Source organism: Condylura cristata, unplaced genomic scaffold (assembly GCF_000260355.1).
Source record: "Condylura cristata isolate star-nosed mole 26May11 unplaced genomic scaffold, ConCri1.0 scaffold00032, whole genome shotgun sequence".
Taxonomy (NCBI): Eukaryota; Metazoa; Chordata; class Mammalia; order Eulipotyphla; family Talpidae; genus Condylura; species Condylura cristata.
Genome location: NW_004567133.1, coordinates 5,200,844 through 5,224,849, shown reverse-complemented (window position 1 = coordinate 5,224,849; position 24,006 = coordinate 5,200,844). Strand labels below are relative to the sequence as shown.

General features: G+C 57.0%; 2 protein-coding genes and 1 long non-coding RNA gene across 6 annotated transcripts in view; 1 reads left to right on the top strand and 2 right to left on the bottom strand.

Annotated features, from left to right (window-relative positions):
• Positions 1–797: 797 nt before the first annotated feature.
• Positions 798–4,951, bottom strand: LOC105854305. Of its 2 annotated transcripts, none has more exons than XR_001145989.1 (5): positions 4,806–4,951; positions 4,241–4,325; positions 3,509–3,960; positions 3,261–3,318; positions 798–1,052 (listed from the first exon to the last, which is right to left on the bottom strand). It is a non-coding gene; the product is annotated as an uncharacterized LOC105854305 (long non-coding RNA). The 2 variants fall into 2 exon arrangements; XR_001145990.1 differs by lacking the exon at positions 4,806–4,951 and adding an exon at positions 4,620–4,773.
• Positions 4,952–5,399: 448 nt separating this feature from the next.
• Positions 5,400–8,609, top strand: CDIPT (CDP-diacylglycerol--inositol 3-phosphatidyltransferase). The gene is made up of 6 exons (XM_004691994.2): positions 5,400–5,787; positions 5,897–6,031; positions 6,634–6,787; positions 7,201–7,282; positions 7,753–7,834; positions 7,962–8,609. The coding sequence occupies exons 1-6, from the start codon at positions 5,745–5,747 to the stop codon at positions 8,105–8,107; spliced, it is 642 nt and encodes a 213-aa protein (XP_004692051.1). The 5' UTR covers positions 5,400–5,744; the 3' UTR covers positions 8,108–8,609.
• A 5,864-nt stretch (positions 8,610–14,473) lies between these two features.
• MVP (major vault protein) overlaps positions 14,474–24,006 on the bottom strand; it is a 19,133-nt gene continuing 9,600 nt past the window's right edge. For all 3 annotated transcript variants that reach the window (XM_012731874.1, XM_004691993.2, XM_012731875.1), the window contains exons 4-15: positions 22,490–22,613; positions 22,263–22,394; positions 21,343–21,437; positions 20,830–21,066; positions 19,243–19,524; positions 18,285–18,529; positions 18,006–18,203; positions 16,951–17,337; positions 16,157–16,273; positions 15,898–16,024; positions 15,322–15,510; positions 14,474–14,733 (exon numbers count right to left, since the gene is read on the bottom strand). In XM_012731874.1, the coding sequence (XP_012587328.1) occupies positions 14,527–14,733; positions 15,322–15,510; positions 15,898–16,024; positions 16,157–16,273; positions 16,951–17,337; positions 18,006–18,203; positions 18,285–18,529; positions 19,243–19,524; positions 20,830–21,066; positions 21,343–21,437; positions 22,263–22,394; positions 22,490–22,613 (2,340 nt within the window). In that variant the 3' untranslated portion in view covers positions 14,474–14,526. The remainder of the gene's footprint in view (positions 14,734–15,321; positions 15,511–15,897; positions 16,025–16,156; positions 16,274–16,950; positions 17,338–18,005; positions 18,204–18,284; positions 18,530–19,242; positions 19,525–20,829; positions 21,067–21,342; positions 21,438–22,262; positions 22,395–22,489; positions 22,614–24,006) is intronic.

Below are 24,006 nucleotides of genomic sequence, written 5' to 3'. Positions count from 1 at the left end.
ACTTGCTGCTGTATGTCTACCAGATGTTACTGGCATTTCATAAAGAAAGAGCTTGTTTTGTATCCTGTGGGTGCTCCTTTCTACTTTTTGATTTAAAAACATTATAATGGATTATAGCCTGTTGGTCTAAAGAGTCTCCAAATTAACTGTATTTTGCCTAGTTAAATTTTTTTATATTTAAATACAGGTGAACTTCTTTAAGAGACTTGAAAGGATACTGAAACACTCAAACGGGGTTGAATTTTAGGAGACTGTGAAGCCGACTGATCTCAGTGATTGCTAGGTTTGGGGCACTCGTCCCAGGCACTGCCCGGTGCTGGGCACTCGTGTGCTGTGTCCCTAACTCTCACCAGGGTCCTGTGAGACAGGGACAGTTGTTCCCATTCTTCAGATTCGGAAATTGAGGCTTGGAGAGGTGAACTGGCTTCCTCAGGAGGTGCAGTGAGTGGCCAGATTGGCATTTAAATGCAAACTCCACAGAGCCTACTGCGCCATCTTCTGGCTAGAAAGAGGGGTGACATGTTCCCACGGACCCAAGGCACAAAGGGGAGACCCCAGCGCTGAGGGTGGTAGAGGCTGCATGGGTGGACCCTCTTAGGTGTCCAAGGCCTGGACCTTACGGTGATGGAATCTGGAATTTGGATTTGGATCCACGAGCTCATCTCTGCCAACGGGCTGACAGGTAACCCGACTGAAGGTGTTCCAATAACATCTGGCAAGTAAGGAAGGGGGGCTACTCCTCCCCCATTTCTCCATTTTAGAGAAACCACACTGAGCACTGCCTGGCTGGGGAGAGGGGAAGGTCTCTCTTTATTAAAGCCTTTGTTTCCTGGCCAGCTGAGGGCGGAGAGGTACACGATGGTCCAGAACACTTTGGAGGCTCCAGAGATGATGTTCGCAAGTTTTCTCCACACCGAAGTGTTTACTGAATTGTGGAAAAGGAACTTGAAGGCATGTTCAGAGGCACAGGACAGGGGAGAACATGAGGCCAAGAGCAGCACCCAGCAGGGGTGGGATCATCTTCCGGACGCCAAGCTGTCAGACAGCGCTCCCTACGAGACAGTAAGAGCTTTGACTCTTAAGACCGAAGGTGCCTGTGTTTCTATTCCACCCTCACCCCTCCACCCAGTCCTCACCCCACCCATCTACGTACCTTCCACTGCCCACTTAGTGATTCACCCATGGATCCACTCCACCGCCCGCGCGCCTAACCCACACCTCTCCCTGCCATTCTCCATCTATTTCTCTCTCCACTCGTCTGTCCATCTACCCACCCACTCATCTCTTTTCCAGCAGATCACTCACCCCCACCCCCAAAGAGGGACTCTACTATGCCCACTTTTATTGTCCAGTCCTGAGGGTAGGGCCACACGTAGTAAGTCCTTAATGAATGCTGGATGAATTTATCTACTCACCTACTTATACCCCCCACCCACTCATCCAACCACCCCAACATTTCTGACCACCTGCGATGCCCTACAAGTCAAGTGGCAATTCAGAGATCTGTAGGCTTCTCTGTTCTTTCTTGAGGATGAAGGAGAAATCTCTTGGGATCATGTGAGCCTGGCAGGTGGGTGAGAGGAAGGTGTTGGCTCATGGTGAAATCTTCACTCAAGTGCCATTTGGGAAAGAGATGGAAACCTCTTTACAGGGAAGTAGGAGCCTCCAAGGGCATCTTGTCCAAGGCCCCCCCATTTGACACATAGGGAAAAGAAAGCAACTTGCACAAGGCTATCAGGTGAACGCACATTAGCCATTAAAGCCCAGGGCAGTGCTGCTGCTTCAAGCTACTTTCAATACCAAAGCCCAACGGGGAGAGATCAGTGGCCCAAAGGCAACAAGAGAAGACAAGAATAATGGCTTGTCCTCACTGTATTTTGCTTCTAGCGTTGGTCATGAACTTGAAGTAGCAGCTCCAGTCAGAGAAATGACCATCCCCAAAGCAGGGTGGCCCTGGCACCTAGCAGACACTTCAGAAACATGCTGGCTGTCAGTTCCTTCTTGCTCTTCTTCACGATCCCTTCTCTCTCTCTCTCTGGCAATCCATTACATGAAGCAGCTCTCAGAACTCCATTTTCAGAGGCCTCTTTGTTCTCACTCTGCACAATCTGCCCCCCCAAAACCAGCAAGGAATCCCACCCCCAGGAAAAACCCCCTTCACCTGCCAGTCTCCACCTAGATCAGATATCAGTCACCAGCCCAGACCTCTCCAGTGAGTTCGGAAGTGGTACTTCCGACTGTTTAACCCAGGGTTAGTTCAACCTGGGTTCCCACAGGCGTCTCAAATCCAACAAATGTCCAAAGACCAGCACGTGTCTGCTGAACTCCAGAAAGAATGAGGAGGCTGGCACAGCTGAGGGAGGCAGGGGCCAAGAGGAGCCATTCCAGACAATGAGGTCAGAGAGAAAAGGGGGTGGGGGAGGGGAGAGGTGGCGTAGGACTTTGAAAGCCCACTGGAGGATTTTGAATTCTACTATGAAAGGGGAAACTGAACAGAACCATGACTTCTTCAGACTGTTAGCAAGCCAGAAGCCAGATCAGTTACCAAATTCAGTCTTCTCTCTGATCTTCAGGTCTCCAATCTGTCTACTACTGCTGAGACTATTTAGAACCTAATCCTCTCTAGCCCAAGCCCAGTCCCTTGAAATAATTCCTAAATGTTCCCTGGCTCCAGGCTTTCCCCTGACCTCCAGAGTAACCAATCTAAAATTCCAATCTCCCTTACTCAAAATGCTTCAATGCTCCTTGCCTACAAGGATATGTCTACGACTCAACACACACAAGGTCTTTTGATTAGTCTCTGGCTACCTTGCCTGCAGACACCAACAACGAAACCTGTGGTGCCCTTCCCCTCTGCCCCAAGAACACACAAAGAGATACGCTCACGCTCAGTTACTGAGACTCACCTCTGCGCTTTGCCTCACAAAGTCCTGCCACTCAGGATACTCCACCAACTGCTTCTTTTTTTTTTTTTTTCCCTAGAAAATTCTTTCTTTGGGTGTCACCTCCAGGAAGCTCCATGATTTCTTTCCTTCCATCCCAACTGATGGGATGTGCTCTTCTCACTTTCCCCATTTCTATCAAGGGCACTAACTTATTCATATTGTAACTGGCCATGTATTTCACCAACTCACACTGAACAATGAACTCTTCAAGGGCAGAGATGGTACCATTTACTTCTGTGTCTAAGACCCGAAAAAAGGGACTGTAAATGCTTGGTTGATACTGAATGGTCCTGACATCCAAGGACCCTGACATACCTTGTCCCAGGGGATGGCAGGAAGTTAAGTCTTGGTGCGGGTGCAGTTTCCATTGGAGCTAGACACAACCAAAGGGAAAGGAGAGGGCTGAGAACTCCGAATTCAAGGGTCAGAGGAGAACAGGATAGGACTGTGTGGGCTAAAAATCCCCCGACCCTGCTGGGCACTGTTTAAACTCTCAGTCTCTCCCCTATAAGCTCCTCGGTGTTCTCTGAGGACCAGGACACCTCCCTTGAAGTCTCACTCACCAGGTGTCAGTGCCTTGATTCTTGATGAAGAACACTGGAAGTAGAGCCCTGATCGGAGAAATGACTGTCCCCACAGACAGAGATGTGGCTAGGGAGGGAGCACAGGGACCGAGGGGCTCCTGGGCAGCAATGAGAAGTGGATGCTGGGTTAGTGGGCACTGTGTGGATCCTGGGGTTGACTGTGAGATGGGGGAGATGAGCACAGAGTCCTGAAGAGGCGACTGTGTTTACAGGGGTCCGAGTCTAGAACTACGAGTATGGGTGGGTCTCTGGATACAGTGGTCCTGAAGTGGGGGGTCACCGTGTCTGGATATCTGAGTCCCTCGGTCTTCTGTCTGTTTGTCCTTTTTGGGCATAGAGTTCATGTGGTAGCCAGCGATAAACAGGGCTTCATTGGTGAGTTCTGTGCTGATCCGGGCCAGGAATTCCTCCGAACGGGATAACGAAACCTTCTGGGAAAAGAAGTCAGAGGGGCTCAGCCTGGAAGCCCCAACTTTGGAGTCCAGGTTCTGGGAGCTCCCCCGCTGGGGCTTTGTGCCTGGTATTCAGGGCTGCATATCAGAGATATGGCCTAGAAGATCCTGGAGTTGGATGGGGGGCAGTGTGAGGGAGCCCCACTACGTAGGGCATGGGCTAGGCTGAGGCTAGAAGCCACAGGCTGATGGTGCTCCACTCCAATACACCCCACTTCAGTACACTCCCCAACTTGGAGAAGTCCCCTCGAGGCCTCACCGAACATCCACCCAAGGAGGCTGCAGCTTGGGGTGACCGGCCGCCCTTTTTCTCCTCGTTCCTGGTAGATGTGGATGCCATCCCCCTGGGGAAAGTTGGAGTAAGTTTGGCTGAGATAGCCGTCCAGTTGGCCCAAATCCAGCCCGTCACCTTCCCGAAGCACACTTAACCGAGGGCTCTAGATAACCATCTCTTTGTCTTACTTCACTCTCTGGGAGAAGAAAAATCTGTGATTTATATTTTGCTGGGGGAGTGGGGTGGGGACACCAACCAGCAACCCCTTCCCCCTTTGCCCCCTTCCCCCAAAGGGTCCCTCTTTCCTCCTTCCCACCCAGTGCCCTCCCACTGCAAGTGGGGAAGCCCCTTGCTGTTCCCCAACCTGGCAGGTAGGCTGCTCTCTTGGGCTACGCGGCAGGAGAGGAGATGGGGAGGTCTTAAGAAGCCCCCAGCATAGATGGCGGGGATGGGTAGTTGGAAGTGGGAAGGAAGGCAGGAGAGAGGGGTGACCCGGAGCTGCCGCGCTACCGTTGCTATAAAACCCTCGGTGTCTAAGGAGGCTCCGCACCCCGGTTGCCAGGAGAGCGGGCATTCCAGAACCCGGACACCGGCCTTTTCCCTGAATGCGGCGTTCGCCCCCCAGGCTCCGCTCCAGCCCCGCCCTGGCCCTTCCTAGGGGGCGACGACCCCCGCACGGAGTAACTCGGGAGGGCTTCGTCGGGCGGAGCCTGCAATCAGTCCTCCCGCCGATAGGGACGCGCGAGCAGCGGCCCCGCCCGGCCTCCCCGCAGCCTCTCTAGCAGCCCTCGCGGCGGCCGGAGTCTGCGAGCGCAAAGCCACCGAGAGGGGCGGGGAGCACCGATGTGGACTGTACTAAGTGACTTCATTGCTCGGGGGTGCAAGGGCTCGGGCGGGCGAACCGTCTTCTGTTTACCTCTAGCTCCAGGTAACCATAGTCTCCACAAACAGGAAAGGGAAGTATCCGCTAGGACGCCCTTCTCTTTTGCCCGCTCCTGTTCAAGTCCTGCCTTTGCTCGGCCGCAAGGAGTCTTTGCACCCCCCCGCCGCGCTTTGGTACGAGCCGCATGACAGGGGCGGAGAGGAAAGGAAAAGGAAGCAGGCGGGTCTTAAAGGGGCCGTAGCCATATTTAAGCCTCTTCCCCTTCTCCAACCGTGCAAGGGCGGGTGCCGGCAGTAGGCGTCTGGGAGCCCGCACAGCTGGAGCCGCAGCTGGGGGCGGGAGCGCCGGCTGGGCGCGCCCAGGCCGGGGTTGGCCCGTGGGAAGGGCGGGGTGTGCGCGTCCCCCGCGGCCGGCGCACCTCTGGGTCGGCCCATGATCCGGCCGGCTGCGAGCTGCGGTATCTGGGACCGGCCCGGAGCAGCTGGGTGCTGTGCGCGGTTGGCGCGGCGGATGCGCAGGGCCGGAGGGTGAGCGCGCGCGGCGGGTCTTGGACTGCGCTGGCACCTCTAGGTCCGGGCGGCCCTGGGCGGCAGAGGGGCCGCCGCGATGGCAGAGGAAAATATTTTCCTGTTTGTGCCTAACCTCATCGGTGAGTGCTGCCCGCGGCGCCGGGCCAGTCGGGAGGGCAAGGGCCGTGGGGAGGCCCTGATCCATCGCGGCCTCTCCACACGCTCACGACCCCCCGCGTCCATCCCAAGGTTATGCCCGGATTGTCTTCGCCGTCATTTCTTTCTACTTCATGCCCTGCTGCCCTCTCACGGCCTCCTCCTTCTACCTGCTCAGCGGACTCCTGGACGCTTTCGATGGACATGCTGCCCGGGTCCTTAATCAAGGTGACAGACACCACCTGCTTCCAGCCAGCCCTGGGGCCCACCCACCCTCTCCCCCTTCCTGCCTCCTCAGGGTGGGCAGTACTTGGGAGAAAGCAGAACAGAATGGCCGGGTTTGGTTGGTGAAGGGGCTTCAGCTGGCCGCTGTGCGAGCTGATGGTGAAGGGTGTTGGGGAGCAATCCGGGACGGCCCAAGGGCTCTCTGAATAAACTGAAGCAGGCATTTTGCTGGGACGCAGCTGTCAAGCCAGGCTAACCAGTGAGGATTCCAGAAGACAGGTTTTGAGGGGGGGGGGGCGGTTAGCTAATCTTTCGCTCTGTTCTCCAGACCCACCTTCTCCAGCATTCTCCTTAGACCTCAGGTTTCCTTGTCTTGACCTGGACCCTTGGCTCTGGAATCGATAGTTGTGGTGACTTCCTTAGTCTCTTCAAGCTCCAGTGCAGCCTCATTTCCTATCGTAGTGACTCTGGCCTCACACCAGCTGGCAGCCTCTTTTCCTTCCTGGTGGACAATCCCGCTTCTTGTAGACTGCATCCGAGTGATGCAAGTTTGGCACCTGCCGTGGTCCACAGCCCCTTCCCACGGTAACAGTCTCCATTTTCAGGGACGCGGTTTGGGGCCATGCTGGACATGCTGACAGACCGTTGCTCCACCATGTGTCTGCTCGTCAACCTGGCCCTGCTCTACCCTCGTGCCACCCTTCTCTTCCAGCTCAGCATGAGCCTGGATGTTGCCAGCCACTGGCTGCACCTCCACAGGTCTGCCTCAGGGGTCTGCGGGTGTAGACATTTGCAGAAGGGGAGGGTGAGGCTCTGTGGGAGGGTGTCTGGGCTGGCTTCAAGCGTCTCCTTTTTAGCTCTGCTTTGTTGTAGGACCCTGGGCAAATCCTTTTTGAATGTTTTAGTCTTTTTACAGTTGGATTAAGCCATCCCTAAAGCCCTCTGGCTGGAGACGTATAAATAGATAATAGCTTGGGGCTTTTGAAGGTGGCCGGAATCTTTGCCCCCAGCCAGGTAGTTGTGGCTTTGGGCAAATGGTCTTCAGCTGGGCTGCAGCTTCTCCCCTTCACCACTCAGGGCAATCCCAGTGCCGCCTCTGTGGGCATTGGTGGGAGCATTAGATGGGCATTAGTGGTAATGGCCACTCATGGCTTCCCCTGCTTTTCTCCAAGCTCTGTGGTTCGAGGCAGTGAGAGTCACAAGATGATCGACCTGTCCGGAAACCCAGTGCTTCGCATCTACTACACCTCCAGAGTGAGCATTTCCTGCCCCTCCCTATTGCTCTGTTGAAGCCATTTCCAGGCCAAGCTGGGCCCTGGGAGGAGAAGCCTATGATTTGAGGCTTGTAGGAGGGTAGGGCTTAGTGGGGAGGGCTAATGTGACTCTTTTGGCAGCAAATGGAAATGAGTCAGGCCCAGGGAGGGAGAAACAGGGTGTGTGGAGCCAGCTCTCTAAAAGCCTTAGGCCATGATAAGGAATGTGGACTTTATTCTGGGATCAAAGCAGCCTCTGCGCGGATCTTTAAAGAGACAAGTAATGTGTGGCCTTTGCTCTCTCCTCCCACCCTCCCTCCTTGCTCTCAACACACCCCTGTTGACCCAGTATAATTGTCCCCTGTTACCTGTCCTCAGAGGTTCTGGCACCTGTCCCTTGGGGGCGAAGGGTGTTACGTGGGGGCATTGCCCAGCTTCTTACCTAAGGGGTCGGTTTTGCTGTTTGTGCAGCCTGCTCTCTTTACCCTGTGTGCCGGAAATGAGCTCTTCTACTGCCTCCTCTACCTGTTCAATTTCTCCGAGGGACCTTTAGGTAGGTGGTGAGGGACTAGATGAGAGGACGGGCGGTGCAGGCCAGCCCCGGGGAGGAAGGCCGTGGGTTCCAGCCCCTCCCACCCGCATCCCATTTTCCTATGTCCATCCCTGCTTCCGCCCCGCAGTTGGTTCCATGGGTCTTTTCCGAATGGGCCTCTGGATCACCGCACCCATTGCCTTGCTCAAGTCCCTCATCAGCGTCATCCACCTGATCACAGCCGCCCGCAACATGGCTGCCCTGGATGCAGCAGATCGTAGCAGGAAGAAGTGACCCGGGAACCTGCGCCCCTGGGGCCCGCCTGCCCTGGGAGTCTGGCCTAGCCACGTGGCTCCCCTCTCCCTCTGGGAGTGCCCAGGCCCACATCTTCCTACTGTGTTGTCCAGCCTGTTGGGAAGAGGTCAGCTCCTCAGTGATGTCATGTTTTCCATGATCCTAAGGACCAATTCCACCCTGTGATCCTGGGGGACCTGGACTTCAGATCAGGAAGGCTGCTCGGTGGCCCTGCCATGCGAGCAGAGCTCCGGAGGTGCCAGGAGGCCTGAGAACTGGGCACTGTCACCGCTGACTCAATCTTGGAGTCTGGTTTGGCCCAAGACTTTAAGATGCTTGGGTAAAGGAGGTGGGGTGGGCCAGTTTCCCAAAAGGAGGGGATATCTGTCCCTGGCCAGAGGAAGCCTGGGTGCCATACCTGGGAGCAAAGGGGCCGTCTAGATCCTTCCCCATTGCCATCTCCTTTCTGTCTTGGCTCAATAAAACCTGGGCTTCACTCTCCTGCACTTGGTTTCCTTTGAGAAACTCTTGGGCCAGGGCCTAGGTGAAGGGGGACTTAGGGAAAGAAAGATCCAACTGGATACTTACTTCCCAGTGTACCGATGGGCTCCTCCCATCATCCCTCAGAGGCCTCTCAGCCACCAAGCTGGATACCTGCTTCATGTTCTGCTCAATCCTGTCACTAGCTGTCCACATGTATTTATATAGTTGATATTTTCTATCCCCACAAGACTAAATTTCACAAGGGCACAGACATTTATTCCTTCTGTAGCCCTGCAATGAAGAGTAACTTTAACCTGGTAGCTGCTTAATAAATGTTCACAATTAGATCCGTTTGTTTCTCAAAGTGCAGCCATTAGCGTCCCTGTGGAATGTTTTTTAAAAATACAGCTTCTTGGCTGATGTGCTGTCACCCTGCTGGATCAGCTCAGAAATGTACAGTCTTTTTTAAGGTTGATTTATTTATTCATACAGACTTGGGGTGCAGGCCAGAGGTGTGGGGGGTGACAGGATTCACCAGAGACAGTGGGGAGCAGAACAGGCAGATGGACTGAAACACACATCTGAGGGGAGCAGCAGGCAGGTCAGGAGAGCTGCTGCGCCATGTGGGTCAGCAGCCCTGCTGGGGAATCGAACTGGTGCTGCAGGGGCTGTGGACAGGTCCTAGTGCTGTGCTTTAACTCGTTGCGCCACTAGAGAGCGCCCCAGAAATGTGCCGTCTTAATAAATGCCAACTGATTGATTTCTCCCCATTGAGAATGAATGTCCTTTCTTACCATCTTCGGAGCACCCCTGTACTAAACATTCTGGGCTCCCTGCCATCTAGCGTTCTCTGACACCAGCTTTCTTTTTAAAACTATCTTGGACCTACCATATGCCAGATTCTATGCTGGACCTTCGTGACAGAGGTTACTCTTTGTCGTCATAGCTTAGCCTGGAGGGCCTTGTGTCCGGAAGGCTGCTGAGCTTTGGGCCTCCACTCCTGTGCCAGCCCCAGGCACAGGGCAGGGGCTTCCCAGCCCTCTTGCAGGTGATGGGGCAGGGAGATTCTTGTTGAGAAACTTACAAGAACCTCCCATCCCTGCCCCATCACCTGCAAGAGGCGGTAGGTAGGAAGCTGGCAGAGATGGAGCGGGCAGAGGAGAGGATGAATTCTCAGCCGAGGGAGTGGAGGAGGCCAGAGTGCGCTGGGCATTTTCAGAAATGAAAATAGAAATAGATCGATGTGGCTGGAACACTGTGTGCTGGAGAGCTGGTGAGATGAGGCGAAGCCGCTGGCCTGAGGAGTCCTGGGGGATCTTTGGCCTTTGTCCTTTGGCCACTCTGAGCTACTGAAGGAATCTTCAAAATAATAGGTGCGAAATTCACATGACAAAATAAACTCAGTTGTGCACATTACAAATAGATGACAGTCTCCAGCCGCCTCCGGCTCAGTTCTCCCCAAGGCAGCCACTGCTGCACATTGCTTGTGTCTGAAAATAAGGTTGTCAGGACTATGCATATCTTTCGTTTTATGTATGTGCGCTTTGCTAACACAAGCTACCACTTTTTTGGGGGGGGGGGCTACCTCATTTCACCTCACACCAGCATCCTACTGTGTACTAAACAATATGACAGTCCCCTTTACAGCATATGTCTTCCAGAGTGGAAATCGAGGTCCTGAGAGCAGGCCAACCTGGCTGGCTTGGCTCCAGGCCCTAAAGCCTTAATGTTCTCCAGACACAGCTGTCCACATAGGCGGCGTCTTAACGGTGGTTTAGAATTCTATTATTTACTTTATTAGGCCCTACCTCTGTGAACCTTGCTGAATAAGTCACTGGGGCTACTGGAAGGGTGAACTTTGAAGGGCAGGGACAAACTTGGACTTGAGGAAAACTGATACAACGCTGAGTCGCCCCTCCCCAGCAAGCTACCCTCCCAGCTCCTCCAAGGCCTTTTCCTTCCTCACCCCTCTGCCCATGAATCAGCTTTCCCCTCAGGCAAATGAGCCCTCCTGGCCACTCACTGGAGCTCCTCAACCCCAGCTGACTCCTTGGTTCTCATCATTCACAGTAACATCAGGAGTCTTTAATTGATGTAAACCCAGCTCCAGGTGATGTAAATAAAGAAGGGCTGGAGAGAGTGAGCAACTTCCGCTCAGGAGACCATGGAGCCCACTGGCCCTATGGGGCCTGCAGGTTAGCCCTGGGCCTTTCGTCTGACTTCAGGTAGGGAAAAGCCTGAGCTGAACTGAGTCGCAGAGTCTGTGCTCGGGGCAGTAGACTCTTGTCGCACTCCAGGTTCCTGTGGTCTGAATGTTTGTGTCCCTGCAAACTTCTTGCGTTGAAACCCAGTGCCCAGTGTGTTCATGTTTGGAGGTGGGGCTCATGGAGGGGGTCTCCTCACAAGAGACCCCACGGAACTCTCATCCCCCTTCCCTCAGGTGAGGGCACTTAAAGCTGAGGGCGATGACCCAGGCAGGGGGTGTCCTCACCAGAATACCATACTGGCGCCTTGATCTCAGACTCAGCCTCTGGGCCTGGGAGAAGTAAATTTTGTTGTTAATACTCTTCCCAGCGTTTTACTACAACAACCCCAGAGGCCTGCAGCCTGTGCAGTGCTAACTTTCTGGGCCTCAGCCCTGCTTTTAGACTGAATGAGTAACCACCCCGTAAGACTTGCGTCTGCTTGTCCCACTTAGTCCCCTTAGTGGGAACTCTGGGAGGTCAGGCTATTCCCTCAGGAGGTCTTGAGTGTTTCCTGAAGTCTCAGACTGATTCGAGGTAACCCTCACTGCTGCGACAAAACTCAAGTCAGAGTGACTCAAGCGTGCCAGAAGTTGATTTCTAACTCCTGGCTTGTCCTACCAGGTGCTCCTGATCGGGAGATGCAGGCTCGCGGGCTCTCCTGGGCTCGTGGCTTCACCGTCTTCCACACGTGGGCCTCGAGTGCCCTGCACGCCTTCACCCTCCAGGCAGAGGTGTGCTTGGAGGATAGCAGGAGGCTGCTTTGTGGGAAGGTGGGGAAGTGGCACCCTGGGAGCCACGCGCACCTCAGGGAGTTTGGGGAATAATTAGTGGCCTAGGAGGGAGACCAACAGATCACCCGTGTCTTACCATGCTCAATATGACTTTGCTGTCTAAAGACTCAGATTTTTCACACACATGAGGACTTAAAACCAATTATCTGGCTTTCAACCCAGCTGAACCAAATTCAAGCCACTTGCTCCAGTGCTAAGAAAATCAGGCTGGGTAGAACTTCATGAGAAATCACACTGCTCTGTAGTTTATGGGCAATTTCAGGGACTGAACGGGTAGCTTTGATGCCAAGGGACTGACAATCTGGCCCTGGCGTGGGAGGAAATTCTGTTTTCCCTGCAAGGCGAGCTGTCCTCTCACTGAGGGACGCACACCCCGTGTGCTGGGCTGTTGTCCTCCCTGTGGTTCAGAGAGCAGCTTCCCTCGATACTGTTAGATTTGCAACCTTGTGAGGTCCGTGTCATGGTCAGGATGGACTGGGTTATGGGGGCCAATCCTCACCCCTTTCCTCAGTTACCACGGCAAATGTTTATTTCTCGCTCTGCGTGTTTGAGGGTGTCAACTGTATCTGCTTCGTGTCTTCCCTCTCTGGGGCCCAGGCTGACCCACAGCCAGTCTGAGGGATTTCCGGTCACTGCAGAAGTGGGATGGAGAGATGGTGCTCTCCCATTGCATTTCATGGGTCAGAGCAAGTCCAGGGGCCTTCAGAGGCCCACATGGAGACATCAAGATCGCTGAAAAGGGTGAGGTCTGGGGTGGAGTAGGATTTTGGAGCCAGTGGTCCAGAGAATGTAGCTGAGCAAGAGAGCAGGGCCCAGGGCAGGCCACCATGTAGCGGCGGAGCTGAGGACGTGGAGTTGGCCAAAGGAACTGAGGAGCTCCCGGTGCTAGACAAGGTGGGAAGGAAGATGGAGTTGGTGGTAACATGAAGGCCCAGTGTGGAGGACAGCACGGGCCCTCACGCTGAGGGGCTGCGCTGGGTCCAGAGACAGGATCCCCATGGGTGATGGCCGGTTACTCATTTCCATGAAGCCAGGTTGGAAGCTGATCGGAGGGGCCTGAGGTGATGATGAGGGAGGAAACAACGGTGGCTGGGAAGGGAAAGCAGCCAGGGAGCAGCACTGTGAGGGGTCAGATGAGCTCACTGGGAGCCGAGGAGCAGGTGTGGACAGCAGTGACCCCCTAGACAGCAGCAGGGAGGAGGTTGGGGGGTGTTTGGGGGAGGAGTGGCTCGGCCTAGGGAAAGAGCTGGACTCCTGGGAAGCTTTCGCCTAAGCAAGGGGATGCTGAGGCCAGATGCTGTGGTGTTAGATTGCTGCTGGGGAGGGGAGGGGCTTCCTGCCCGATTTGCTTCTATTTTCTCAAAGAGGTGAGAGAAAGTAGGCAGCCCTGTGGGAGAGGAAGAGGCGGTGAGAAGTTGTTCTGCAGGGGATTTCTTGCCGTGAGAGGTCTTAGGTCTTCCTTGAAATGTGTTGCCATAAGCTAAAGCGTGATCAGCCAGCATGTGTGTGTGGGGCTTCTCCAGCAATGCCCAGGCCCAGTCACTGGGGGGAGGGGGAGAGGTGGGGTTGAGACGGGAAGGGATGGGGCTTTCTGCTGTTATATGGGACAGGATGGGAGTGTTTAGGGAGGTTTCCAACGATGAATTACATAGACAAAAGCTAAACTGGCGAGAAATGAAAGGAGGAGGGGTATCATGAAAGTGGTTGCGGTCAAGATCATTGGAGGCTGGGACTGGAGGAATGGTGAGATAGGAGCTGGGGTTCAGAGGGGGCCTGGCCACTAGGAATGACAAGGGACAGCCCTGGGAGTCCGGCTGTACCCACACAGAGCACTGAGGCCTTGGCAGTCAACGGTGCCGCACAGCACTCTCTTGCTGGGTACCAGGTGAGGGTACCAGGTTAATTGCCCCTGAGGGAGGATGTAGGACTTGGTGGGGGCGGGGGAGTTAGTCCATCAGCAGGTGCGCCACGGTGCTGCTGTGGGCTGACCGGGCAGCTGCTGTGCGCTGACCGGGCAGCTCCTGGCCTCTACAAGCTCCGACTTGAGTGGAGCTGCTGGCACACAAATGCGATTCATCTTGGGAAGCGACAGGGATGGGACCAGACCCAACAGGGGGAAGGAATAAGACGAAAATAGCTCAGTAGGGGAACTGCTGGCCCGTTTCACAAAGAAAATAATCAGAGTCAAGTTGCCTTTTAAACCACAAGTCCAAATGTTTCCTCCCCCCAGGAACTTTAACTTCTTCGGCAGAGACCAGGCAGGCCGGGCAGCCCTTGCGCTCGTGGGCAGAAGGGCTGGTATAGCTAGCAGCCGCCTCTTGTGTGCCCGGCTGATGGCGCCTGCCTGGTTCCTCCCTGGCTGTGGGGGAGGTTGGGAAGGACCCCCTCTCTCTGCATGCTCCAGGAGAGCCCTACCAGAAGCCCAGGGAGGCACTCCAGTTCCTACCACCCCTGCGTCCTTTGGCATTCCCAGCTGAGAAGGAACTAGCATGGGCACCAGGTTTGCCGTGCAGCCAGCAGGTGGCACCAGAGGGCGCCTCCCAAGTGCTGGGCAGGGAGGTGTGGGGGGTAGGGGGACGTCCAGGAGGCCATCCCAGAGGGGCTGACCAAGCAGGCCCCACCCTCCCCGCTGCCTGGGGTCTAGCAAAGCAGATCACCGAAAGGAGAGTCTGGCTGGCAAGACCTCGGGAGGACGTGCTTGGCTTGCCTCAGGGGCCTCGGTGCCTCTCCACGGTCTGGGAACTAGCAGTAACTGTCTCATTATCTCAGGGCTTCCCATACCCTCCCCCCACCCACAGTTAGGGTTGCCTGTGATGTAGACTTAAGGTAACACAAAAGGATTTAAATGCCCAAAAGTGTTGGTTTTATTGGTCAGTGCAGAAAAGAACTAAGGCATGACTTAGTTGCTTCCAGGCGCCTGAGGGGCAGCGGGGGTCTGGAGAATCAAGCCTTCTTGGGAGCTGAGTCCCAGAGCTGCCTTTTTCGTTGGGAGCGGGGCCTCAGACCCTAGCCCGAGTAGACCAAAGGCCGTGTTGAATAGGTTGATGGGAGTGGAGCCATCGGTGATGAGGGTTGACTTCAGGCCCAGGCTCTGGAGCAGTTTGACCTGGGGGAGCAGGAGGAGCAGCGGTCAGGTCAGGTCCTGGTGCCCCCTCGGCCCCTTCTCTGCTGAGCCACCACCTGGCGGCCGACATAGCTGCTGCTGCGGCCCAAGCCAACCTCATCCGGGTAGTCAGTGATAGGGGAGGAGCTAACCACCCTCAGGCTGTCATCCACTCTGTGCGTGGGTCCTGCCTGCCACTGCCCCGGAGCCGCCTTCCCACCCTTCGCCTCCAGGCTGCAGCCGCCACTTCTGGTCCTTACATGCACATTTTGATGTCTGACCTCGGGCCACCTCCTGGCAGGTCCTGTCCTCGCGCAGCCCCTCCTCAGCCAGGCCCTCCCAAGCCAGCTAGTGCACCCCTGCACTGTCACAGACCTGTGTCCCATGTGTCTACCTCCACTGGGAGCTCCCACTCCCTGCCGAGCCTAGGAAAGTGCCTGATGGGACACCAGGCTCAAGATCTACCTGCCAGGTTGTGGGACACAGGGCCAGTCCGGCTGAAACTTTTCACCGTGACATCTCAGCATCTGTAGAGAGGCTCCCTGGGCCCCTGCACGTCCCTGCACGTGCACACACTTGCCCGGCCCTCACCTGCATCTCCGGCCCGGCCATCGCAAGGTCCCTGATGGTGCTGGGGCCCAGGGCCTCCGTCATCTGCTTGAACTTCTTCACTTCCACCTCTGCCAGCTCCTGGGCCTTGAGCACCTCCAGGTCCAGCTGGGATCGGGCATAGGCCAGTTCTAGCTGCCGCACTTTCTCCACCCGCTGGAGCTCAGCCTCCTGGAAGGAGAAAAACCCGTGTGCTGTCAGTTGTGAGGCCCTTGTCCACTAGGTCACCTAGCAAGCCAGAGCGGGCTGAGGCGGAAGGGATGACTCCTGTGTGCTTCACCTCTCAGCAAGGGGGCCTTTACCCCAGCCTCAGTCCCTTTGGTGTGGAAGAGAATTCCCACCTTAATGGGATTTTGAGTATTAAGATCATGCGTGTAACGCGTGTCGCCCGGCCCCACCTGGCCACGGTGGGTGTTTATCTGAGTGGGCTGCACACCCCCTGCCTTGTAAGCAGTGCCTGTAAGCCACAGAGGGCTTGCTCGGTACCTATCTCCACTCCAGGGCTGCACCCACACCCTACCACGGGCGTCTCCCGCACTTGGTGTCTCCCCCACTCACCGTCTCGATGGCCAGGGCCTCGGCTTTCAGCTTGGCCTGCAGCACGGAGCCCTCCCCTTCGATGCGTGCGGCCTCTGCGCGGGACTCGGCCTCTGCCTTGGCTGCCCCGGTGCTCTCCACAGCAGTGCTGGGGACACAGGCGCAGTCAGGGGGGCAGCCCTCGGCTTAGGCTGAGCAGCTGCTGGTGCGTGCACACCCCCAGCCCCACTGGCGGCTTCCCCCCGCCCCGCTCCATCTTTTCTCCTGGATCTTGACCCACCTCAGAGCCTCCAGCTCCAAGAGTTCCCTGCGCGCTTTTTCAGCTTCCGATTGGTCCAAGATCTTCTGCCTTTCCAGCCGGCCTCGGGCTTCTTGCTCCAGTCTCTGGGCCTCATGTCTGGGTGGGGAGGAGGCAGGTCAGAGGCGGGCGTGGCACCAGGACTGACGGAGCTCAGGGGTGGGGGCCATCTGTTGGGCGCCCAGCACACATTCTGGCCTCTGGGTGGTGCCAGTGAGAGAATCATGTGCGTGTGAGCCAGGGGCGGTCTGTGACCACAGGAATGGCCACAGTGACCAAGCTCCTCCCAGTGAGAGGATCTCATTCAGCCACAAGCTCTGAGAACAGGTGATGCACTGACAATGGGGCGGGGGCACCACCCAGGGTAGCAAGACAAGGCTCTCTGGGGGGGAGGCCGAGGCCACAAAGGGGCCTAAGCACCGAGCAGAGGAACAGCCAGGCAGGTCTAGAGGTGGGAACCCAGCTGTGCATCTGCGGACAGAAGGGAGCTGGTGGGCCTGGAGCACAGGAGCGCGGGAGAAGCTGGAAGGGGAGGTGGGGTGACAGGCTGGGCCCGAAGGCCACAGAAGCATGTCCGGCTGACGTGCGGGCAGGGCGAGGGGCCACGGCAGCAGAGGCGGTGTCAAGTTGTGTGCTGGGGGCCCGGCTGCTGCTGGGGAGGAGCCGGGCGGGTTGACCGCTAAGGGGAGGCGGTGCCATGTTCTCCAAATCCCAGCAGCGGGCTGGGGAGGGGCTGGCCCGCCGCGGGCACTGAGCAGCGGCCCCGCCTCACTCACTTGGCGGCTGCCTCCTGCGAGTTGGTGGTGATCTCGATGGCCAGCTGGACGCTGCGCTGCAGGGCGTCCCGGGTCCTCTGGTCCACCGGCTCCACGGACTGCACATCCACGCTGCTGACCACCAGTCCGTTCTGGGGGAAGACGGCCCGATCCCGGGGCTGGGGCAGGGCGAGGCTGCCGGGGCCCTTGCTCTCCTGGGTCTCGAAGCCGAAGACGGCAGTGCGAATGATGCGGGCAGAGTTCTTGTGGAAGTCATCGAAGGTGACGGAAGCCACAGCCCCCCGCACCCGGGAAGCAATGGCCTTGCAGGCGTCCCCCACGAAGTCAGGCACCGCAAAGATCTTGGCTGCCTCTTGGGGGTCCTTCTGATCACTCAGGGCAAAGTGCCTGTGGACAGAGGCCCAGAATAATGAAGCCGTTTGCTTCCAGGAAACTAACCCTCTCACCTTTGGAAAGGACGCTCCACCTCCCTCCATGGCTGGGAGGGCCCTCAGGTAGAAGGTGCCCGCCTGGCGCCAGGCGAGGGCCTAAGCGACTCACACGCGTTCCCACTCCATTCTCGGCCACCCAGCGTGGAGAGGGGCCCATCCCCAATGTGCCAGGAAGAAGCAGGAGCAGAGCGGTTGGGACAGGCCCAAAGTCACACTACGGGGGGCAAGGAGGCGGCGCGGCTCAGGGCCTGTGCCCCTCACGCGTCAGCGCTCTGGAGATGTCAGTGCCCTGAGCACCTTCATTCCTGGCCTCTCCAGCAAGAGGTGGGCATAGGTGACTTGGGAGTTGTCCAGCGCTGCTCCTGCGTGAAATGACCCCTAACTAACACTTGACCTTAACTGGGTGTAGGACCCTGCAGCTCTCATGCACCCTTCGGCGCCTGTGAAGTCGATGGGTGTCATTCCCACTGCTCCCAGAAATGATCCCCACTGTCGTCTGCACGAACCCCTGGGGCTTCGCTGCCCTCTGCCGGCGCTCTGCCTGCGGGAGCCCAGCCCTCAGCTCCTCCTGGGAGGAGGGGGGCTGCACCCCAGGAGCCCTCGGTCCCTCCCCACCCTGCTCACCAGTTGTAGGCCAGTTGCAGCTGCAGCCTGGCGTGGTCTGCGGTTTCGATGGTGATGACATCTGTGAAGAAGTCAGGCCCGAGCAGCAGGCAGAGTGCGCGGCGGGCGTGGGGGCGCTTGGGCCGCCCAGCCGAGAGGGACAGCACCGTGAACTGCTCCTCAGGTCCCAGGGACACCAGCTCAGGCCCAAAGACCACGCTGCAGAGGGCGGGGAGTGAGACGCCTGGCGTGCCCCCGTGCCCGCAGCCCGACCACCCCCAGCGCTGGCAGGCCCCTCACCGAGCTTTCTTGGCCCTGTAGTCGTACACCTGCACCGCGGTGTTGTGAGGGACGCGGTAGCTGACCACGCGGGTCTTGTCCCGAGGGGCGGGGGGCGGGAAGGTCTTGCCTATGTTCATCTCACCCCGGTCTGCCAGGGGGTCCTGCCCCTTGTTCAGCAGCATCTCCACCCCGGGAGGCAGCTCTTTTTCCCACAGGACTTCATCCTGGGTCAGCATGTAGGTGCTTCCGATCACAGCACGCACCTTGAGGAGGGCAGGTGACATCACCAGGAGGGTAAGAGGGAGACCCGCGCAGCACCCCAGTGGGGGGTTCTGGAACAGGCTGCACTCAGCTGCACGGCCTGCTGGCTCTGCCCTGGGGTGGGTGAGCTGTTTCACCCTGGCTTCAGTCCCTATCTGCAAGTAGCCAGAGCGCCCCTCCTGCAGCAGGAATGGGTGGCATCTCACTGGGCGGCTTCACAGCTGGGGATGAACATGGCAGCCTGCCTGGATATTATTTCTTGTGGAATTTTCTTTCATGGGCAGCTTGAGGGCATCCCTGGGGCAGACGCAACCCCAGGGAATGACAGCATGTAGTTCCTAGGATTCTGAGCTCTACTTCTAGGCTGGATTCTTAGAGAGGTTGGAGATGTGATCCCAGGTCCAGTCAAGGTACAGGGTCCAGCTAAAGATTCCAGCAGGGTGTGGCCCTGGGCGGGGGCTGCGGGGAGGAAGAGGTTGGCTCCTTCCTGCGCCATACCCCTGTAAGACTTATGGACGGGGCACATCTGCCCCCCTTGCCCCCCCCCCCCGTCTGGCTCATCTTGCTAGGGGGTTTCTAAAATTTGAAGCCCCACAGTTCGGACAAAGGGAAGACCGCTGCTCCGGGAAGGCCAGTCTGAGACGTTGCTGTGGCTGCTCAGTCCTCTCCCTGCTTCCACCACAGCCTCCTCCCAGCAGCACCCACCCGCCTTTACCTTTCCTGTCTTGATGTCCTGCACATAGATGCCCTCATTCTCGTCCAGCGGGATGGCCTGGCGCTCTTCTACCACCTCCACCTTGGCGGACGGCACGTACTCCAGGGGCCCTCGGATGAGCCAGCAGTCCCCGGCCTGGCGGGAGACCCTGTCCTCGCCGTCACCCTCCTGCAGAGGCTGCAGGGCCCGCAGCAACAGTCCCTGCTGCTCCGACAGCACGTACACGTCCTGGATGCCCCGTTCCAGCGTCTCGCCCGGCTGGAGGAAAAAGGACTTCTCTCCCTGCAAGGGAGATGGGGTTAGGAGGACTGCTGCCCAGCTGGGAGCCCAGAGAGCAGCTCCTCACCCCCACATTACACAAAGTGTGCTGTTGCCTGGGCTGGGAGCTCCCCAGCACCGTCTGCAGGCCTCAGCTCACCAGAGCTGCCCTCGAGACAACCCGGACAGTCAGGGTGGGGCCCTCACAATGCCAACAGTTAAGAATTAATCAGCCATTGCTCCTTGCTTTGCTCTCACTGTTTCCTAGGGACAGTTAAGTCCTGATGTGGCAAAATCTGGTCTTGGACTGGAGTTTTAAAAAAGTATTTGGGCTGTAATCCACCTACCATAAAATGTACCCATCTAACAGGTACAATTCAGTTGCTTTGGTACATCGAGTTGTCCAACCAGTACTATTGAATTCCAGAACATTCGCATCGCCCTGAAAGCAAACCCCATGCCCACTCACCCTCCACCAAACGGCCAGTCTATTTTCTGTTCAGGATGTACCAATTCTGGACATTTCATACAAAAGATCGGTATAATGTGTGACCTTGGATGTCTGGCTTCTCTTGCTAAGAGCAGTGTTGAAGTTTACTCACTCCAGCGTTGCAGCTATTGTTTTATAGAAAACAATGTTTCACTGTATGGATTCACACAATCTTGTTTTATGCATTGGGTTTTGTTATTTTGAACATCGCTCTGAGCTCTGAATCTTGCCCCATTATCACACGATGCCCAGTACTCTGGCTCTGTCTCTTAGCAGAGACTCTCTGAATGTTTCCCCCATTAACATTCTTCAGATCCCCACCTTGACCTCTTCTCACTCCTCTAGCTCTCTTAACCTTGATGTACTACAATCTTACTTATTCAACCACACACTTTTCCACTTCCTGTTACTGCAAAGACCACAGCGCTCCTTGGGACAAGCTGTGACGCTCCCTCAGACTTGTAGTTGCAACAGAAACCAAACAGCTCACAGCACCTAAAGTCCCTGGGATCTGGCCCTCTGGAGAAAAGTGTGTCCACCTCTGGTGGCCTCATACACAGTTCAGAGGGACTGGAGAGCAGGGTACATCAAGAGATTTGTTACATAAGGGATGACAAGGTTTGCAGAACAGGGGAAGGCACAACAGGAGAATCTCTCCAGGTAGCAGGTGGGGCTGGGAACGATCCCAGAGCAAACAGTGAGTGACCTTGGGCCAGGTTGCCAGGGAGCGCAACAGCACAGGGAGTAGTAACAAAGGTGTTTCTGGAGCATGGGAGGAGAGAAGGGGGCAGGAGGGGGCCCGTGCCGCTAGGGGCGCCCCTCTGGGGAGCAGGATTTACCTTGACCACTCGCTTTTGCCCCAGCTGGTTCTTGCCATCCGGTCCCAGGGGGTCCAGAATCACACAGTAGTTGTGGGGGCCCAAGGTGGTGATGGGCACAATCCCCAGCACCTCCTCGTAGACATCCGGCACGTGGGCCTCCGTGTCCTGCACGGTCACCAGCCACTCCTCCCCCGTGCGGCGGGTCACGCCCCTCAGGTCTCGGAAGTTCTGCCGAGCTCGCAGGTGCAGGGCCGTCTGCAGAACAAGATGGCGGGGTGCTCGAGTCCACCGACGTCTGGCTTCCTCAGGGGCTGTGGGCGCCCCACTGGCCACTGAGGCTCCTGGGTTTGGGGGAGATGTTCCACCAACGCAGGAGAACTTTTTAACCCTCTTGGATACCCCAGAAAGCCCAAGCGATGGATCTGAATTCATTTTCTTGGCCTGAGAACTGCTGTTCTGTTGTGCGCGCTCTGCCACCACTCTCTGCCCTGCGTGTTCCCCTCCCCCCACAAGCTCCCTTAACCCACAAACCTTTTCCGTAAGGATCACAGCGTCCACCAAGTCCAGGACCTCCTCAAACACTGCTGGGAGGTAAGCGCCCACCTTGCGCACCAGCCATTCCTCTCCTGGAACAAAGGAGGGGTCAGGGTCAAAGGTCACCCAGCCCACCCTGCAGCAGCCGCCCCTTCCCACAGCCAAGACAGCAGGGTGACCCCAGACTAGAAGGCCGAGAAATGCCACAACCCCCCAGGCTCAGGGGCCAGGCCCAAGTCCTTGCAGTCATTCCTTTCCTGGGGCAGGAGGAAAACTACCCCGGGCCTGGCTCAAGCTGCTCTACGCAGGCGCCCTGGCCGTGCCTCAGCTCTGCAGTGACGTCCTTCCTCTGCAGTGGGCAGCGGAACTGCCCCGTTAACAGTGAAGCTGTGCGGTTCACTGGAGAAGCAGTAGCTGGGCACAGGTCCCAGCCTCGCCCTTCCTGGCCATAAACCAGGCCAGTCCCCCAACTCCATTTTATCATAGGAAAGTGGGAACAACGCCTCAAAGGTGTCTGAGGGCTAATTCGCTCCTAGTAAACATACCTGGCACAGAGGAAGCCCTGCTTGTTAAGACACTGCTCAGCACAATCTGTCAGGCCCAGGGGCTAATGGTGCGTGAACACACCAGACACCTTGCTGCCCCTGCTCAGGGTAAAGGTCAGGGAGGGAACAGTGTGTCCACAGATCTTGCTGCTGGCGGCCAGGGCCAGGGCTGGGGAAGGCAGCTCATGAGAGGCACCGGGGACACCTCCCAGGCTAAAAGGCAACACCCTTGAGGCATTATTCCCCGTTTCCTATGATAAAATGCAGTTAGGGGACTGGCCTGGGTTTATGGCCAGGAAGGGCGAGGCTGGAACTTGTGCCCACCCTGGCCTTCCCCCGACCCCCCTCACAGCCCCTCCCTCTGCACCCCACCTGTCACCCGCTCCTTCCCGTCCCGGTCCAGGCACTCCTTCCGGGCCCTGAGCCGCAGGGCCTGGTTCTGCCTGATGATCGTGGCCTGGATGATCTGCACGACCTCCACCTCCTTCTGGGGGATGTATGTGCCTGAGGAGGGAGGGAGATGAGGGAGATGAGGCAGAGGCCAGCAGAGGCCATCGGGCCAGGGTAGGAAGCCTCTGGGCCTGACGGACAGAACTTACCTGGGCCTTCAAAGAGCCACTCGTCTCCTGCTATCACCTTGTCTCCATTCTTATCCTCAAAATCCAGCAGTGCCTTAAGATGAAGGGCAGTGTTGGGCATAACGACCTGCAGCGGGGTGATACCCTAGTAGGGAAGAAGGGGGCCAAGGAAGATTCAGTGCTGCAGCCCAGGACTTAGCCCCAAAAGCCCGGCGGTCAGAGACCATGGTATCAGCCTTTACAGGCGTTGCCGTAGCAGCCTGTAAAGAATGCACCAGGCAGGGGTAGGCCCCAGCCACCTGCTCAAGAGAAGGGAGATGGAGTCAACGGAGCAAAAAGAGGGAAACACATCCCTGCATCCCTCTAGGAAGTGCTCAGAATTCATTTTGAACTAGAAACCTACTGGGGAGAGGGTTTAATGAGAGAGGTGGGAGAAATGTCCACATCTTGGTATTTCTTGACCTACTGCGCACTGGGCTCTGGAAACCTGGGCGGAGGAGACATAAACTGCTCTTTTAAGAGGGATGTTTTCAGCCAGTGGCTTGTTCTTAGGTTGCCTCAAGTTCACAAGATAGCCACAGTGCTCGGTCATCCCTCAGGAGGGGTATGAGGCAAAAACCGGCCAAACCTTTTGGTTGTAGCAGTTTCTACATGTAGGACTCACTTGGTTTTTGATCTGTGGGAAAAGAGGCTGCAGAGGCAAAAAAAAATAAAAAAAAAAAAAAGGGACATGACCAAGGTCACACCAGCAAGGAACAGAATAGGGACCAGAGCCGCAGTCTCCAGCGACACCTACCCTGCCGCTCCTCACTGACCGGAGGGGCCGGGCAGAGGTCGAGGGGCTCTACCCACGGACCACACCTGGGGTACAGGGAGGCAGAGCCGAACGCCGACAGATGCCAGCCCTTGCCCTCTCCTGCCCTGTACTCAGCTGGCAGTGGCGGAAGTGAGCCTGACTCCCAGCAGGGGAGGCCGGTCTCTCTAAACAGGCTGTGGGCAGTATGGCGAGAGTGGGAGCTCGGAAGTTCAGACGAAGAAGTCAGGGAAGGCTCCCAGAAAGTGGCCTTTGAACGGGACTTAGAGGAGGAGCTGGCTTTCGACACCGACATGGAGGCTAAGAGGAGCCGGTAAGCACTCTGGGAAGAGCCTGTGTTCGGTATGTTTCTCGCCTCCCTTCTCCCCTCCACTGTCACTCCCTAGGTGTCCCATCGCAGACCCACGTCTGTCTCCCTCCCTGCCATCACCCTCACCTAAGTCACCGACATGTCTCACCTCGATGAAGCAACCACCTTCACCTGGTGTCCAGGCCACCACCTTTGTCTCCTCCCAGTTTGGCCCCCACCACTGTGGGCTGCTGGCCCGCACGGCCATGGCAGACCGGGCACCAGGAGAACAAGACGGCCTGCAGGCCCAGGGTGAAGGCCCCAGCCAGGACAGGGCTTCCTCGGCTAGTGGGGACGCAAGTGCGCAGCTAGGCACAAGGTTGGGCTTCCTATCACGGAAGTCAAGGTCACAGAATGTGACACGGGGGGGGGGGG

Bases quoted from the DNA above. Each gene is read 5' to 3' on its own strand.
- CDIPT (XM_004691994.2), top strand. From the start codon at position 5,745: ATGGCAGAGGAAAATATTTTCCTGTTTGTGCCTAACCTCATCG. The intron at 5,788-5,896 runs GTGAGTGCTGCC...GTCCATCCCAAG, and splicing joins GTTTGTGCCTAACCTCATCG to GTTATGCCCGGATTGTCTTC. The intron at 7,283-7,752 runs GTGAGCATTTCC...CTGTTTGTGCAG, and splicing joins GCATCTACTACACCTCCAGA to CCTGCTCTCTTTACCCTGTG.